Source organism: Peromyscus maniculatus, chromosome 3, assembly GCF_049852395.1.
Source record: "Peromyscus maniculatus bairdii isolate BWxNUB_F1_BW_parent chromosome 3, HU_Pman_BW_mat_3.1, whole genome shotgun sequence".
Classification (NCBI taxonomy): Eukaryota; Metazoa; Chordata; class Mammalia; order Rodentia; family Cricetidae; genus Peromyscus; species Peromyscus maniculatus.
In genome coordinates this window covers 4,538,731-4,555,570 of record NC_134854.1, presented here as the reverse complement: position 1 = coordinate 4,555,570, position 16,840 = coordinate 4,538,731, and the positions used below count along the sequence as shown (strand labels likewise).

General features: G+C 38.3%; 1 protein-coding gene across 10 annotated transcripts in view; it reads right to left on the bottom strand.

Annotated features, from left to right (window-relative positions):
- Window positions 1–16,840, bottom strand: part of Cadps2 (calcium dependent secretion activator 2) — a 544,863-nt gene that overhangs the window by 153,606 nt on the left and 374,417 nt on the right. For all 10 annotated transcript variants that reach the window (XM_016006862.3, XM_016006864.3, XM_076566153.1 and 7 more), the window contains exons 10-13: window positions 16,694–16,802; window positions 14,882–15,082; window positions 6,668–6,804; window positions 4,444–4,631 (exon numbers count right to left, since the gene is read on the bottom strand). In XM_016006862.3, coding sequence (XP_015862348.3) covers window positions 4,444–4,631; window positions 6,668–6,804; window positions 14,882–15,082; window positions 16,694–16,802 — 635 coding nt within the window. The remainder of the gene's footprint in view (window positions 1–4,443; window positions 4,632–6,667; window positions 6,805–14,881; window positions 15,083–16,693; window positions 16,803–16,840) is intronic.

The window sequence follows — 16,840 nt, the reverse complement described above, 5'->3', positions numbered from 1 at the left end:
TTACAAAATCAGGCCTTACAAACACACACAGATCAGCCTCGAACTTTGCCCTCAGGAGACATTGTTCCTCACATCTCTTTTCACCTTGCTGTCAGCCCTCAGTGGAACTGTCATTGTGAGAGGCTGTATTATTCACGGGTGTGTGTGGTTATCTTCCCGCAGGAGTGGGTCTGTTTCTGTCCTTGACTCATTTTTTCTTTCTCCTTTTCTTCTTTCTGTCTTCCTCCGTATTGGTACCAGCCGGGCCTTTTCTGTTTATATCTATTCTTTTATTTCAGAGAGCTATTCAGAGAAGATGCAGTACACAGAATGCACACACCCAACAAGCTCAGCACTGCTTGATGGGATGTGCTCCCTGAAAAAAGATGCTGCTTGCTGTCCTTCGCTTCAGGGAGTAACAAAAGGCGAGCCTTCTTCCTTTTGAATTTTTTTTGTCAGAGGTGGTTTTCAGGCAATGAACAAAATGTTTCTCTGTGTGTCTTGACAGGTGTAAAAATGATCAGAAAAAAATGATGATGGCAGACTGCAGAAAAGTAGGGACTGGACCCTGACATAATTCTTTACAAAAAGTCTGTGTAGACACACATCAGGCATGGCAGACATGCATCATAGGGGCACAATCTCAAGAAGGAAGTGATTAAACAAGAATGTTCTATTAGCAAAGATATTAGCAGTATAAACACACACATCCTGCAATATTTCTGCTTAGTAGGAGGTAGGATGGCTGGATTATAGGCTTTCTGCATTTTCTCCTTTCTCACAGCTTACACCTTCCTGGGCTGGGGCGTCAAGGATGCACGCTTGGATAATAGCAGTTGATTCTGATAGAGTCCCTATATTTATCCAGTGCCTTGACATTGCGGTCCTCTGCCTTTCATACCCAAGAACTCCAAAGTTCTAGAAGGTTAAGCAGTTTTCCAACGTAGTTTAGTCTGCGAATTTCAGAGCCAGGATTCCAGCAGACATGTTTGGGCCCTTTTATTCTTTGATCATGGGAGTATGGTATTCCTGGATGGCACCTATTGGACTATAATCATCACAGGAAATGCCACAACTCTTAGTGTGTTTTCAATAACATCTACCCTAAGCTGAAGTTTGAATTGCCCTCACATTCCACTTCTTAGTTTCTCTTTTTTAAGTTGCATCCACCCAACTTAAATGCTGAATCAGAGACCAACTCACTGTGTATATTTGAACTTTTTATGAAGTGGATTTAATGGGAAAATGTATAAAATATTCAGGGACATATAAACATACTTGATTACAAGTTATATGACCCTAGAAGCCCACACCCACTATAGGGTGTGTGTTATTGTTCTTTTACATCTCTCTCTCTCCTCTCCTGACACCCCTGCTTAAATATATACTAAATCTGTTTCTTAATAAACGCCAACTTTGCTTCATAAAAATTACATTATCTTTATGAAGAAAACAATAGTTTTGTAGAATAAAGGTAACTATAGCAACCTAGGATTCAAATCATGTCTCCTCTCCAGGCAGTGGCAAGCACTCTTGGGTGCTTCAGGAGCTTTGCATTAAAATATGTCTCAAACACACAAATTTGGGGGGCTCATGAGTTGAATTTCTCAGTAAGTGTTTGCAGTTCAAGTCTGCCTTTCAGCGTCAATAACTAAAGCAATCCGATTATGTAACTGTCACTGGGTTTGTTTCCTGTAAGTCCTTCCTGCTCTCTATGCGTCTGTGAATGCTGCGCCACACTGGGATGTTTCTCATTCAAAGCCCAGGACTCAGGAGGCATTGCAACAGCTGGGAGATAAGTGGCTTCAGTAAAAGAGCTCTAGACACTTGCTGTCAAAGAAGTCATCAGCGTCCCTGCGCCAACTCTCTCACCTCACATGCACTCAACAGAGAGTTCAGTTTGGGGAAAGGGAACAACCTAGAACAACAGCAAAAAGAAACTACACTTGGCAACTTGGTTTTCCTACTTCTCAAGCAAGCATGGGTTCCATAAGGGAAAGCATGGAAACATCCCAAGACTAAGACCAACTGTATTTTATTATGGACTGAGGAATGGTAGCAGCAGGGATTTCCACAAAGTTCCATCGTATCTTACATGAATTTTAGGATATCTGACTGTCAAAGACCAGAAAAAACGTGAATTATCCCATGAAAATTAACAGGTTATATGGGATGAGACTGTATGTAAGTGAAATTTGTAAGACAGAATCTGGCAATCATGGGAAAAGATTGATAGCATGACTCAGAATCTGTTTTTAACTTAATAATAGAATGGGGTTTACTAAGAGCTTTGAAACCATATATAGTTAAAAGTTAATTTTTAATTTTGAAGGTGACTGATAGATCACTTATGGGAGATGTACCCATAAAGGCTAAGAGAAAAAAAGGCCAGAATTATGACAGATAATTGCAAATTAAAGATGAAGAAACTTGTGTGCTAATATGTGGACAAAATATTGACAGTGACAACAAATTGGGTCTAAGGGAGAAAATAAAAGTGCTAAGTTAGATGTAAAGAGTCTATTAATGGAAGTGATACTGAGACAAACAATGAACTCCCTCATGTAGGGAATATTTATTAAAACATTTATTTTTTATCAGAAGTATTACTAGCTACTGATAGGAACTACAAGAGTTTGTCCAAAAACTGGGTTGGTGAAATCCTAGATTTAATTTTAGATATGGAAGGATGACTGTATTACTAGAACATTCCAGATGCTAAATGTCTGCAGAGATCTGTAGCCTTGCAGAATAACTGGGTGGGAATTACCCATGTATAGAGAGGCCAGTCACAATGGAAGCTGTGGAAGTGGGATAGAAAAAAAAACAAAAGAAGAGACCAGGTTTGGGAACTGAGGTGAGAGACATGGTGCACCACACTTAGGAATCTGGGAGACCAGGAAGTATTTGAAATAAACAAATGAAGGCATGAATGAATGAATGAATGAATGCCTGAAAGCAAGCACGATTGGAGGCCTTTTTTTTCTCTTAGCCTTTATGGGTACATCTCCCATAAGTGATCTATCAGTCACCTTCAAAATTAAAAATTAACTTTTTTTTTTTTTTTTTGGTTTTTCGAGACAGGGTTTCTCTGTGTAGCTTTGCGCCTTTCCTGGAACTCACTTGGTAGCCCAGGCTGGCCTCGAACTCACAGAGATCCTCCTGCCTCTGCCTCCCAAGTGCTGGGATTAAAGGCGTGCGCCACCACCGCCCGGCTAAAAATTAACTTTTAACTATATATGGTTTCAAAGCTCTTAGTAAACCTCATTCTATTATTAAGTTAAAAACATTTTATTATTAAGTTAAAAACAAAGGGAGGTGAGGCCAGAGAAGAAGAGACAAACAAGGACAATGATGAGGGAGGTTTGATGAAATCCTAGTTTCCACATGGATGGAAGGTGTTAGAAGAACATTCCAGATGTCAACTGTTACTAGCCAAGAACTTCATGTCTGACATAATGACAATACTCCAGACAATAGAAGTCAGTTTTTAAAAGTGTTAACCAAAGAGTCTTTAAGTGCTCTGCATTTACGACTATGCTTCATTTCTAACTATAATTTATGGCTTTGCTTTTCCAAAGTGGGCACTCTAGAAAACATGATGAAATTCACCTAAGTCACTCGGCTATTAATTATTTATTTGAACAACGATGCTCTGACTTCTGAGTTCCTTGATCATTATGTCATGCTGTCAACCTGAAACTTAGCCAGGTTTTTGGGAAGAAAGAAAAGAAAACTGAAGAGGCAAGAGATAGAAAATAGTTAAACAAGTCAAAGGATTGGACTGTACAGACCTCCGTTATAGGAAGAGCCTTAACCAAGGTAGTCTGTAGACAATTTTAGGAGGACAGTGTCATAGGTGAATTGTTAAGCCAAGAGGTACAGAACTGTGGAGGGCTACCTTAAGTGATTCTTTTTTTTTTCTTCTGTCTTAGTAAAACAAGAGGTGAGTTCATTGGCTCAGAATCCTAATGCAAGAAACTTGCTCCAGAAATATAAGTTAGGGAAGGGGTTTGGAGGAGTCTCAGCATGAGTATGGTATCTGATCTTGCTTTAACAGTGAAAGTTTATTCCATAAAGGCTAAGAAAAGATCCTTAGCCCTGCATCATCCTTCAGGAAATCCTCCCCAGGCATGCATATGCACTACAATAGGAACCATCTGGACACTTAAGAGATGCAGAACCAGGTGGCCCTGGAAAAGAAAAGGCAACTTGCACTCTCATGGATATGTTCTCTGTCTCTCTCTCTCTCAAGTGGTTCTGCCAGCAAAAAGAAACATAAAGTGCAGCTCACCTAAATCAACAGCAGATTGATGTACATTTTTCCTTTGTGTGAATTGTTTTCCCCCTACTGAGAAGTACCTGCTATTTACAATCTGTTACTAGGTGATACTGGCAAAGCACATTCTCCCCATCTTCCAGGCAACCCTATACATTTCACTGAGTATTTGCAAGTTAAAATACCTGTTGCCGTGCACATGAGAGGCACAGAATGCAAAGCTGTAATGGAGCAGGGTGGGGTCAATGACAGCACCGTTTTCTGAATGTTCCATCAGTTCTGTAAGGTAGCAGAGATGCCTGTGACAGCCTCTCACACCATAGCGGGCACAGTATTCATCTAACACAAAGACTTGGCCAGGGCTAAACCACCCCTGCAAGAGAAAAGAAAAAGACACATATTTCTTCTAAGATTTGCTTTTCTGCATGCATATTTAGGCATTGTAAGCAGCAGCAGTAGAGTGTCTCTTGGCATTTGCCTTGCTAGTTGAAGTTTTAAATGCTGTTGTAAGATGGAATGTCATCAGTTTTGGAAGTGACTGATGGCACTGGCAATCTAATACCTCTGTGACAATGTGTGGCACCTTGCCCTTCTCTAGTGCTATTCAAAACTAGTCAAATTCTATTCACAGGATTTATTTACATTTGTCAGTCACAAAGAGTGATGCTCCCTAAACTCTGATTTCTTTATGAGTCAGTTAAAATGAGAATAATAAAGTAGATGCTACCACTGAAACCGACCATTCACTGAAAGCATTTTATAATGTAAACTAGAAAAAAAAAATCAGTAAGTCCATGGGTGGCGGTAGCACACATTTGTGTGCTTATGCTTGGAATATTTTTTCTCAGTCTGCCCTTCTGTGATCCTAAGAGTGAAGATTTTCCAGGAGTGGTTTCTTGTTCTTCTGAAGTAAGATGCTGGCTCTGGGAGTGGGGCAGTAAGCAAGCAGCAGTTTGGTTAATGCTGGAGGGTAGGGTTGGGTAGAGCAGCATCATAGACTACCATGACAAACTCATGTACATGGATTAGATTAAAATGATCAAGAGAAGAAAGGGGCTTTTAGAGGAAACCGAGCAACTCTTAAGGAAGAGGGCGACAGGGGTACTACAGGAAAATGTACTAACAAAGGGAAGGGAAGAGATGTCACCCCAACCCTCCATTGAGACAGGGAAAGCACTCAATTGTCCAAGACCACAGAGAAAATCATTTAGGGAGTCTTGATTGACAATCAGGCCCATTCTTTGTCCCAAGCACTGCTCATAATCTCATCATATTCCTCTCTCACTGTATACAAGATACACAGTGGCCTTTTTCTCAGATGTTTTCTTTTCTTTTCCCTCCATCCTTCCCTCTTCCCTACCTTCCTTTTTATTTTAAGACCAAGACTCACTATTTAGCCCTGTCTGGCCTGAAACTCTCTGTATAGACAAGGATGGCCTTGAACTCACAGAGACCTGACAAATCTGCCTGCCTCTGGTTTCAAGTGCGGGAATTAAAGGTGTTTGCCACCAAACCCAGCTTGAGTCTCAGACTCATAAACAACTGATGAATTGTCAGTGTAAGCAGAGCAGTTGATTCATTTCTTCATGTCCACTGGATATCTCCAAAGACTTGAGAACACAACTGTCTGAAATCTGACTTTGAAGAGAATATAATTTATTCTATGAAGTTATTAGGCTTAGTATCAGTGAGAATCAAGTAGTGAGAGGAAATGCCATTTCCAGTAATAAATAGTTGTTAGGATATAACTTTAATCCCCACACTCTGTAGTGTCTGGGAAAATATAAATGATAATATCAAAATTTTGCTTTGCATTCAACACATACCAGGTAGCAGTTAGCTATTTAAATCATTTCTCTATCTCTATTCCTCTGTTTCTTTGCCCCTCTATGCCTCTGCCTCCCTCACATTCAAATTATCTTTGGAGGGCTAGATGAAATTAAAGTTGTCCTGTTTTGTATATTCCATTGTATGGTTAATTTTTCTGTTTCTTCCCTGTCACTTACATAGTCCTAGGAATCAAAGAGACAGGTACAAAACAGCAATATCTGATGAAAAGAACATAACTTTAAAATGTCTGTGCAGGGACTGGTGAATCCTGTGTCGGAGGTTTTCCTTCTTTATTTAAAGCATCCCCCTTTTCACTCAGCATCGTCTGGGGGACAGTGATAAAGCAGTTCAGCATCTATTCCAGTCCATTCTCCCGACTATTGAGTGGCACAGCAGTGGTCTTCAAGTGTATAATTTTCAAATTGAGAAGCAATCGATTGGAATTCTTTATCCCTAACCCCAACTATAGGGATTAAATGAGTCAGGAATACAATGTTGTTTTACAGCAACTATTTCTCACTTTTGAAAATCTTTTATTCTAACCTATAGGTTAGAATAGACAGACAGATTTGTACCCACCAAACAGGAATAGGAATCATTCAGTCTGTGATCCAAAGTCTGTCTCTGGAGAATTCTGAAGAGGAAGGCATGGTCAAGCTTGCAAGGACTAGCAGAAATAAACTCATCCATCCCATGCTTCTGAAAACGGTCTGCATCTGTAAATTCAAAAGGTCACTTTCAGTACATTTATGTTACTGATTAATAATAAGAATATAGTTTACAAAGAACACAAGATTCAGGCCTCATGATAACAGAGGACCACCCTTTAATTCACTGTTTATGATGCAAAGAATACATCATATTAATATGAATTGCAAATTCTGAAGCTCCAAAATGACAGGAAGAAAATCCACAAACCGTTTATGAACACATCCAAAGAAAAACTTTCAGGTGCATGTATTTATTATGTATGTGAGCGTATGAACACCATGATGCACGTATGGATATCAGAGAACAACTTGCAGAAGTTGGTTCTTTTGATTCTGCTAGCATGTGGGTTTCAAGAGTCAAACTCAGGTCATCAGGCTTGGTTGCAAATGACTTCATCTGTTGCGCCATCACACAGGCTCAAAATCCAACTTTCATTCAAAGTTGCTTCTAACATCTACTCAAAGAACAATCTTATTTTCCAGTTTTAAGGGAAGTTGGGCTGGGCATGGTGGTGCATACCTTTAATCACAGTACTTGGGAGGCAGAGGCTGGTTCTGTGAGTTTAAGGCCAGCCTGATCTACACAGAGGATACCAGGCCAGTCCTGGCTACATAGTAAGACCCTGTCCAAAAAGAGGGGAGTAGGGAGAGAAAAGTTGATGTATTTTACAAATATCCTTGCAAGAAGAAGTAACTAGAAAACAATCCAAGTCTCTTCATAAAGGAAACAGCAATGATGGCCAGAAGCCTGCTTTCCAAATGGCAAACTAGGGCAGAGATAAGCACACAGCTTCAGCTGGATCACTTCCAGTTTGCTTTTTGTATGGAGCTTTTAATGGGACCAACTTCAATGAAGAAATGGCATTGAACGCTCTCAAGCTTCAAGTTTAAGAGACATGAAAAAGGGAGCATCGTGTCTGTGCAGATATGCAGACAATGCACCACATCCCAAATGGCACTTCAATCAAAGGTTCAAATTTATTGTTCTTTACAGATTGCATCTTTCAACGCCTGTGGACCCTGCGGGTTTATCAAAAGGCAAGCTTTTATGATTGCTTTCATTAATGGTATGTTTTGTCAGTCTTCAATGTGATTTACTAAATATAGACAGAAAAAGCCCCACACTTTCCAAAGGAGTGCTGGGGTGTTACTACATTAGCTCTGAGCAAGCAGTCAGTGACTGGAGTGGACTCTTCCACAACTGTAAACATGATGCCCATTGTTCCTCAAAATTCATACATAAATCCCTTTCTGGTCATCACAAGAAAAGAGTCCTAAAAGCAAGCTAAGTGTAGTTTCTAAAACCTATGTGGAACAATCCTAAAACTGCAAAGGAAAAGAGACAAAAGTTTATTGATTAAACCCAATTATAGAATCAGGCTCATAATAAAACTCAATATTGATCTGTGGACATGATGCTAACATAATCAGTCACATTTAGATATTTAGCCCAGATCATATTGATCCATGTCAAGTTCAACTTTCAGCCATATTTGTGGATGGAAGAACTATATAATTCAAGCTGAAGGGTCTTGAGAATCACATTAAAAATAAAAGACACAAAGATGAATGTACACCTCAGGTCCACATAACATGAGAAACTGAATGCAGCAATAAAACAATGGAAGACAATGCATTGATGATGTAAGGTATGCAGTGGCCATTTTTGAATAAAATACCATTTGTGTTCTTTTACATTTAATGACTACCCAGATGATGAAATATATGACATGATAAGTAGTATTAAATTGATGAACACTAAACATTTTTCTTGGGTTGAGAAATAAGACAGTTCAACTTCTCTTTTATCCTGTCTAAAGTCTTACAAAAGTTGAATATATAGCAATATGAAACAGCATCAAGGGAGTAGGAGGCAGAACACCATGGAAGGCAAAACATGCATTTTCCAGCTGAAGGAACTGATCTATTTTAGCATCTTCATTTCTCTAGGTTAAAAATTCGCTTAGTGTCACCTTTATGAGACGATTATTTTTATAAAATAACTGCTGATTTTTATTCATTATTTCTTTCAGCAGAGGTCATAAGCAGCAGTTAAAAATAACGACCATTAATGGTTTATCTGTGGAGAATAGCATATGCAAAAATTTCAGAGGAAAAAACTCTCATAATTCTTATTTTATTATAAAGGTTTAAAGAATCATTTTTAAAAGCAATAGGAAAATAGTCTTAACATACATAATTCTGAAAACAAGTCTATAACTAATTTTTACAATTAAATAACTTTTTGAACTGATAAAACAATATTTTATAAGATACAGCTGCAAATAATTTTTACTAATGTGACAAAGCACACACACATGAAAAATTAGATTAACGATAGTATTATATGCTATCACATATATAATGACCACAAATATTAAGTCACAAATTCTCCTTCAAATTAGAAAATATAGGCAAACAAACTCACTAAAATTTTAAGGCAAAAAACAAAATGAGAGTTAGGGAGTGGTGGTGCTCGCCTTTAATACTGGCACTCCAGAGGCAAAGACAGGTGGATCTCTGAGTTCAAGGCCAGTCTGGTTTACAGAGTGAGTTCTGGGACAGCCAGAACTACACAGAGAAACTCTGTCTCAAAGGAAAAAAAAGAAAGAAAGAAAGAAAGAAAAAAAGAAAAACAAAACAAAACAAAAAAACGAAAACAACAAAACAAAATCAGGGCTGATAAGATGAGTCAAGGCACCACTTGCTGACAAGCTTGGTGACCCGAGTTCCATACCCAGAACCTGCATAGAAGGAGAGAACTGACTGCCTCAAGCTGTCTTCTGAATGCCATATATTTGCTATTGTGCATGCTTGCTACCCAACAAACAAAAATTAAACAATATAATAATAGTAATAATAATAACCATCATCATCATCTAACCACCTGCAGCCCCTCAGGGCTACAGCTCTATCCCAGCATCTCTGCTCCGACTGTGTCAGATAAGCACAATGCAAAACTCTGTATGAAAAGATATGTCACCATCAGCTTCCATGAACGCAAGAAGAACTAAAAATCAATTCCAAGAAAATTTGGACCTCCCTGTGTAACAAATATTTTTATTTTTTAGCTTTTCTAAAATTCAAACTTTATTTTTTCTAAAACTAAAGCTGGTTTAGTTGTCTGGCCTTTATTTTAAATACAAAGAATGGCAATGGTGATGAGTGCTCACAGCACACTACAAAATACAAGGGATGGTATCAGCTTAAAAGCAGGGGTGTAAGACAGGGATGTGTGCTATTGACCACTCATTACTTTCAACAGAAATTTCATTTTATATATTACAATACAATGTCACAGAATACACAAAGTGAGTTAAGTGAAGCAGACTGACAGGTCACGTGGCACAGTTAATGTCTGTGGTAAGAGCAGCTACAATCTACTTATTTAACAGAACGAGTTAATGAAAGGTTTTCATAAAACCTACACCCTACAAATCTGTTACTTTGAATCTTTTGTGTATCTCTACATTTCTTCATTCACATTTTTGTCTCATAAACTAAAATAAAAGGCTATAATATTGTCTGATTTCTCATTTTTAGAACATATTTTCATATAGTTTTCCTTTGGCATAACTCATCTATTATATTTTACTCTTAAAAGACACAGTTGAGGCATCTGAATCAGTTAGAAAATGTGTTTACAATCACCTGGTATAGCCAAAGTCTGTTGTTTAAAACTGGGTTTTATCAGGTTACCTTCAATTAATATTTACTGCAAGAAAAAAATTACCCAATTTTTTTTCCAAATTTTTAAAAAATAAAAAAAATACCTGTAGTACTATTCAAATGTTCACTGCTATGATGCCAGCAAATTTCAGTTTAGTTTGTCTTCTGAAACAGTGTAAGAAAATTTATCAAAATAAGCCAGCAAGAAATGATCTTAAATGATGCACTGTGATAGTATCTTAAATTGTGATGATTAACCTATGGACTAACTAGAAATGTGGGACATGGTAATTGAGGGTGGAGTTTCTATGGCAACAGTTGGATATCCATGCTTTAGGTGGTATTGTTACCAAGAGTGCTAACAGTGGGTGGAATAAAATCCAAATTGAGCAATACTGCTGTTGTCTAGAAATTCAAGAAGTTAGTGAGGTTTCATTCAAGTGGAACCTGAAAATTTGAATGTTTCATTAGCATAATAGCTGTGTGGACTCAAGGGCAAAGAATAGGAGGTCAACAGTTTCAATTCATCCAGTTAATATTGACTTGAAAGTAACTAAGGCAGCAAACACAGAAGGACCACCAAAGACCTGGCTGACCACTCTGCTGGGAGGGAGGACATTATATTGGGTGGGCACTGACCCCAACTAGCTTTGTGTGCCCGATGAGCCACATCTCCAGAAGGGCATCGAAGTCAGAGTTCAGAATGTGCAATGGAGAAATTACTTTCTGTTTGCACTGCGTAGTAATGACTTTGCTGCTTTTGCTGCTCTTAGGGCAAGACTCTATTACTCAAGACACACATGCTTTGGTTTCAGGACATAGAGAAGTCTAGCTGGAACCAAGATGGAAGTTTTCTTCCTATTAGCAAGCTCTTATAATGTCCAAAGATGCTATGCAAGCTGCTTGGGGGTGAGGGCAGGGGCAGTATTTTCAGTAAGACTCTTACTCAGTTGTGGACCCTGTGTGCTCTAGTTCAGACTGATCAGACAGAAAAATCCCCTTTGCTTCAATAGTGGCAAGCCAGTAATGGGAGTAACCAATGCTTTTTGATTGGCTTGGAGGGAATTCACCTCTGATACTGCAAGCCTGGTCAAAACCCACGGCCTAGGAGGTCAGGGGCCATAGTGAAGAAGCTGTTTTTATTTTTGCTAAAATGGACACAGCATACTTCTCAATAACTATGTTCACATGCATGGATTTGCGCTGTCACTAGCTTTGGTCAAAGAAGTTCCCTTTTACAGTGGGCAACAGAGTAACTGCAGAGACTCCTAAGTGATAAAATGCAGAGCATAAGGGACTGCTAACTTTTTTGCCTTAACTAGAAGAACTATTTCACTCCCTCTAAAGTTCAGAGAATGCCATGGAAGTGGGACCAATAAGCATCTAAGAGTAAAAGAGAAGAGGATTAGGAGGAGCGTGAGATGGAATGCCATGGTCAGAGGCACACAAGGCCTCATCTTCCTTAGTATAGACAGTTAATAGTTACAGGAGGAGGGAGATATATTTTCTTCAGTGTGTAATCACCAGTAAGGAGTTCATGTTTATAAACAACCCCTCACCCAGGATCCTGTAAAAAAAAAACCCTAAAAACCTCAATGCAACACACACACACACACACACACTTCAAAGCTAAAAAACCATGACTGTACAAAGGAGACTAGTTGGGAATAGGAAAGGCATCTGGAGAAGAGGGAAGGAAGCAAGAGAGGATAATGAAAGGTGAAACAGATAAAAACACATCATGTACATGTGTGAAAATGTCCCAATAAAACTCAATACTATGTATAATTAATATATATTAATTAAAAAGAAAAGTTATGCAAGTTCAAAAGTAAAAAAAACAAAGTCCATATATGGGCAACAACTCACTTGAAAAAAATAGAAAAAAAAATGATACGATAGCTCTCTAAGTATGACATGTTTAGAAATTAGCCTAGCTGAGAGTAAAGGAGTGGTCTACAGACAAGAGGTCAATATTAAAAAGGACGTAGGAGTTTTGAGTGAATGAAGATATATTTTACAGGTGCAACTGAAACACTTTAGTATTATTAGTCAGGTAAGAATTTGGATGCATTCTAGGTATTTTTTTCTATGAAAGTAAACAGGAAGAATATAAAGTGGACATAACAGTAGATACAGAGAGGTAGATGTACTTCATTATCTCAAAGTAAATAGCAAAAAGAGTGAGATTAGGCTCACACATGAAAACAGGAGTGATAATTTCAAACAGAGCTGAACAAGAAAACTAATACTACAATATTACTTATGAGGCACTGACTGCTAACATTTCAAACATGGATTTACAAGAAGACAAAGGAGTTTCACATTAGATATTGTGTAACAGTATCCCATGAGATAAAAAACAGTGTCTGGTATACGAATGTTGAAAGAACCTAATTCTAAATACTCAGTTATGCCTACTGAGAATCTAAACCAGGAGAAACGAGTATATATAGATCATCCTGAGGGGGCAAAATAATTCAGGGACAATGTGTGATTACAGCAATAGCAACACACAGAAAGAGGAAAGCATTCGCGCGTGTGTGTGTGTGTGTGTGTGTGTGTGTGTGTGTGTGTGTGTGCGCGCGCGCACTCACGTGCACATGCATGCATGCTTGTGTGCTGATGGAGCCTTGTATCTGATGGCTCACTACGATAGCCCATGGCATCATTTCTAACCTGACATTTTCAGTAAAAAAGATGCAATTGATGTGACCAGGCTAATTGAAATGTCTAAACGAGCCTCTAGAACAAGCTCTTAGAGAATATTCAACATGTGACTATGTATGCACTACTGTGACAAAAGCCTGCTAAAATGTGAAACAAGGCATTCAGAGGCGTCAAAGGAGTTGAGATGAAGACACAAATCCCAACTTTAATTGTTTGGCCTCTCTAGAGTCTTTAAAGATGCTCAGATGTAATATACTCATGAGTGTCTAAGAAGAAGAGGGTAATTATTTGATGCTGAAAAGGGAAAGAAGAAAATAATGCATGTCAAGATGTTACTGTCTCGGAGAAAAATCTTGACAATAAGAAGCCACAACTTGAGCTTAAAGATAGAGACAGACTGGTTTATCTAGAAATAGGGAAGTTTGTAAAGGAGTGTAACAAGATAAAGCATTTGGTCCAGTGATCATTCCAAGTGTGTTTGAAACGGCATACAATCAGTCACCACTGAGTTAACCTGACAGATACACCAGGTCTTAATGTTTTCAATCAGCATATAGAAACTGATTGACAAGTGACATTAAAGCATTTGGAAATAAGAAAACCTGTTTTCTTCCTTCCTTCCTTCCTTCCTTCCTTCCTTCCTTCCTTCCTTCCTTCCTTCCTTCCTTCCTTCCTTCCTTCCTCCCTCCCTCCCTCCCTCCCTCCCTCCCTCCCTCCCTCCCTCCCTCCCTCTCTCTCTCTCTCTCTCTCTCTCTCTTTCTTTCTTAACTATATGTTCCTCTTTATCACCCTACAACACACAAGGGGCTAGTTCATTACACTTGCATGTTACCAAAAAAATGCACAGTGTGACTTTTCCACGTTCAGTGGAATTTCATCACAATATTTTCCTCCCTCTAACAAGAAACCTAAGCTAAAAAATACAAAACCAAAATAAAATTTCTTTTTGAAATGTCTGCAGAATTTTTAAAAATGTTTTTTGATATTATAACTACAATATTTCTCCCTTCCTTTTCCTCGATCCAAAACCTCCCAGGTCTACTTCAGATTCATGGCCTCTTTATTATTGTTATTATTGTTATTATTATTTTTACTAATTGCTATTACATGCATATATGTATAAACATACATATTCCTAAATATAAGCTGCTCAGTCCATCAACATACAGGTATCACTTACTGTAGCTAGAGTTTTCCTGCCTTGCCCACAGTCAGGACAAATCTTTGTCACCTGCCAGTCCCACAGCCGCTCAGACCCAACCAAGTAAACACAGAGACTTATATTGCTTACAAACTGTATGGCCATGGCAGGCTTCTTGCTAACTGTTCTTATAGCTTAAATTAATCCATTTCCATAAATCTATACCTTGCCAGGTGGCTCGTGGTTTACCAGCATCTTCACATGCGGCTTGTCCTGGCAACGGCTGGCAGTGACTCCTTCTGCCTTCCTGTTCTCTTTTCTCCTCTCTGTTAGTCCTGCTTATATTTCCTGCCTAGCCACTGGCCAATCAGTATTTTATTTATTGACCAATCAGAGCAACACATTTGCCATACAGAACATCCCACAGCAACTTATTCCAGATTTATGTGAAAAATTAGATAACTGATTCTATGACTAATAGGAACTACTTTTATTTAATTAGTTAATTAATAATCCAAGCTATAACACTAAACAAATTTCCCTCAATTTTTTATTTTATTAAGGTTGTTACTTGAAAATCAAATTAATTTTCACAAAACTTACAAAGTTGAGCATCTGCCTGGAGAGTTCCTCCTTTAGGATTTAGCTTCTGGCTTTGAACCACAGGAACTGGTTTATAAGACTGGCCTGTGGCCCTATACATGGCTTGTACCCATAATATTCTGTCCTGTTCATCATCACTGGCGAATATTACGGTATCCCCTTCTTTAACAGCATTAAAAAACACCTGGCCACCCTGAAGGCCTGTGGAAGAAGAAAGATACCATTAAAATTTACAAGACTGGCAATTTCAGTCTTTATTTACCCAGCTTCATTCATATGAGTTCAATGCTTTAAATGATCTTAGTTGAGGATCACATCCCCAGTCCATGATTTAAAGGTACACAGTAAAAACACTTCTACGTAGAGCTCAGGGAGACACTCAGCTCTCGACTAGAGAGCTTTAGGCAGTACAACAAACATACCCCATAGAAAGACAGAGTGAAATCTGGTGTTTCATGCCAACGAAGGAGATGCTTTGTGTTGGTATATTTATTATTCTACATGTAAGTGAAATATGAGTTCAGGAAAAATAAAAATATAGGGAAGGTAAAAGTGATACTTCAGTTTAGATGGTAGCTTAATCTTTGGACAAGTGGTATTTGTATATGTAAATGAACAATTAGAGAATATGGCCACCAATTTCTACTTCATGTCTGTATGTTAATTTAAAAATGTATCTAAGTTCGTGTTTCTTAAAATTGCTGATTAATTTTTCTACCATCCACATATCCATTTATTCACTCATTTTCAAACACCATGTGTTCAGTTCTACAGCCACCATAGTTTGAGGGGCCCCCTACATCTGTAATGTTTGACCTTAGAGTATTTGGAATTTGGACTTGAGCTCATTACAAGTAATGAGTTATCTGAAGGGTGAGATCCCTGTCTCAATACCAATTTCACATACACTTATACCCAGAACATGCAGGTAAGTATTCTTATTGTCCATGGATTTTTTTTTTTTTTTTTTTTTTTGGTTTTTCGAGACAGGGTTTCTCTGTGTAGCTTTGCGCCTTTCCTGGAACTCACTTGGTAGCCCAGGCTGGCCTCGAACTCACAGAGATCCGCCTGGCTCTGCCTCCCGAGTGCTGGGATTAAAGGCGTGCGCCACCACCGCCCGGCTATTGTCCATGGATTTTAACTGCAACTTGTCAAATAAAGTCAGATGTAGAATTTTCTAGCTTTGGCATCATATGAGTATTCAAAGAATGTTTCAGATTTTGAATTTCAGATTTATCATTATATATAGTATTTTATACATGGAGAGACAGAAATATAAGAAAGTGTTTTGTAGAGAAAATTAGAATGTAATATATATGTTGGAGTGGTGGTGCCTACCTCCCAGTTAAAGGGATGTAGATTGCTGTGAATTTGAGGCCAGGCTGATCTACATAGTGAGTTTCAAGCTAGCCAGGGTTACACAGACTCTGTCTCAAAATTTATCTGTCTGTCTGTCTGTCTGTCTATCTATCTATCTATCTATCTATCTATCAATCATCTATCATTTAATTGCCATTTCATTACCTATTTTTTTTTGTGATTTTGCTTCCCAGTGAAATTTCTGCATGTATTGCTCTATCTCATATAATTTTTATATCAGCAAAATTTAAATATTTTATTATTGTATAAAAATAATAGAGAAGCAGATGATGGTAAAAGACATAATTTGAACCTTAAAGTCTTGTCCAGTTACATGAGCTTCAAATTAACCTTCCATTCATCAAGGGGAGTTTTAAATGGAGAACAAACACAGTTGATCACAAAGCTGCAGACATCCGCATATGACCGGAAAAGTGGTTCACTTATCCTTACCTGGGTGGGGGTCTGTGTAATCCACAGTGTATCCTTCAAGTTGCATTAACTCCTGTGGCTCAGACTTTTTTTCTCTATAGCTGCACATAGCAAAGGTGTACTGGCTAACCTGCTCGGTGAAAGAAAAGAGGGAGAAAACAGTGGTTT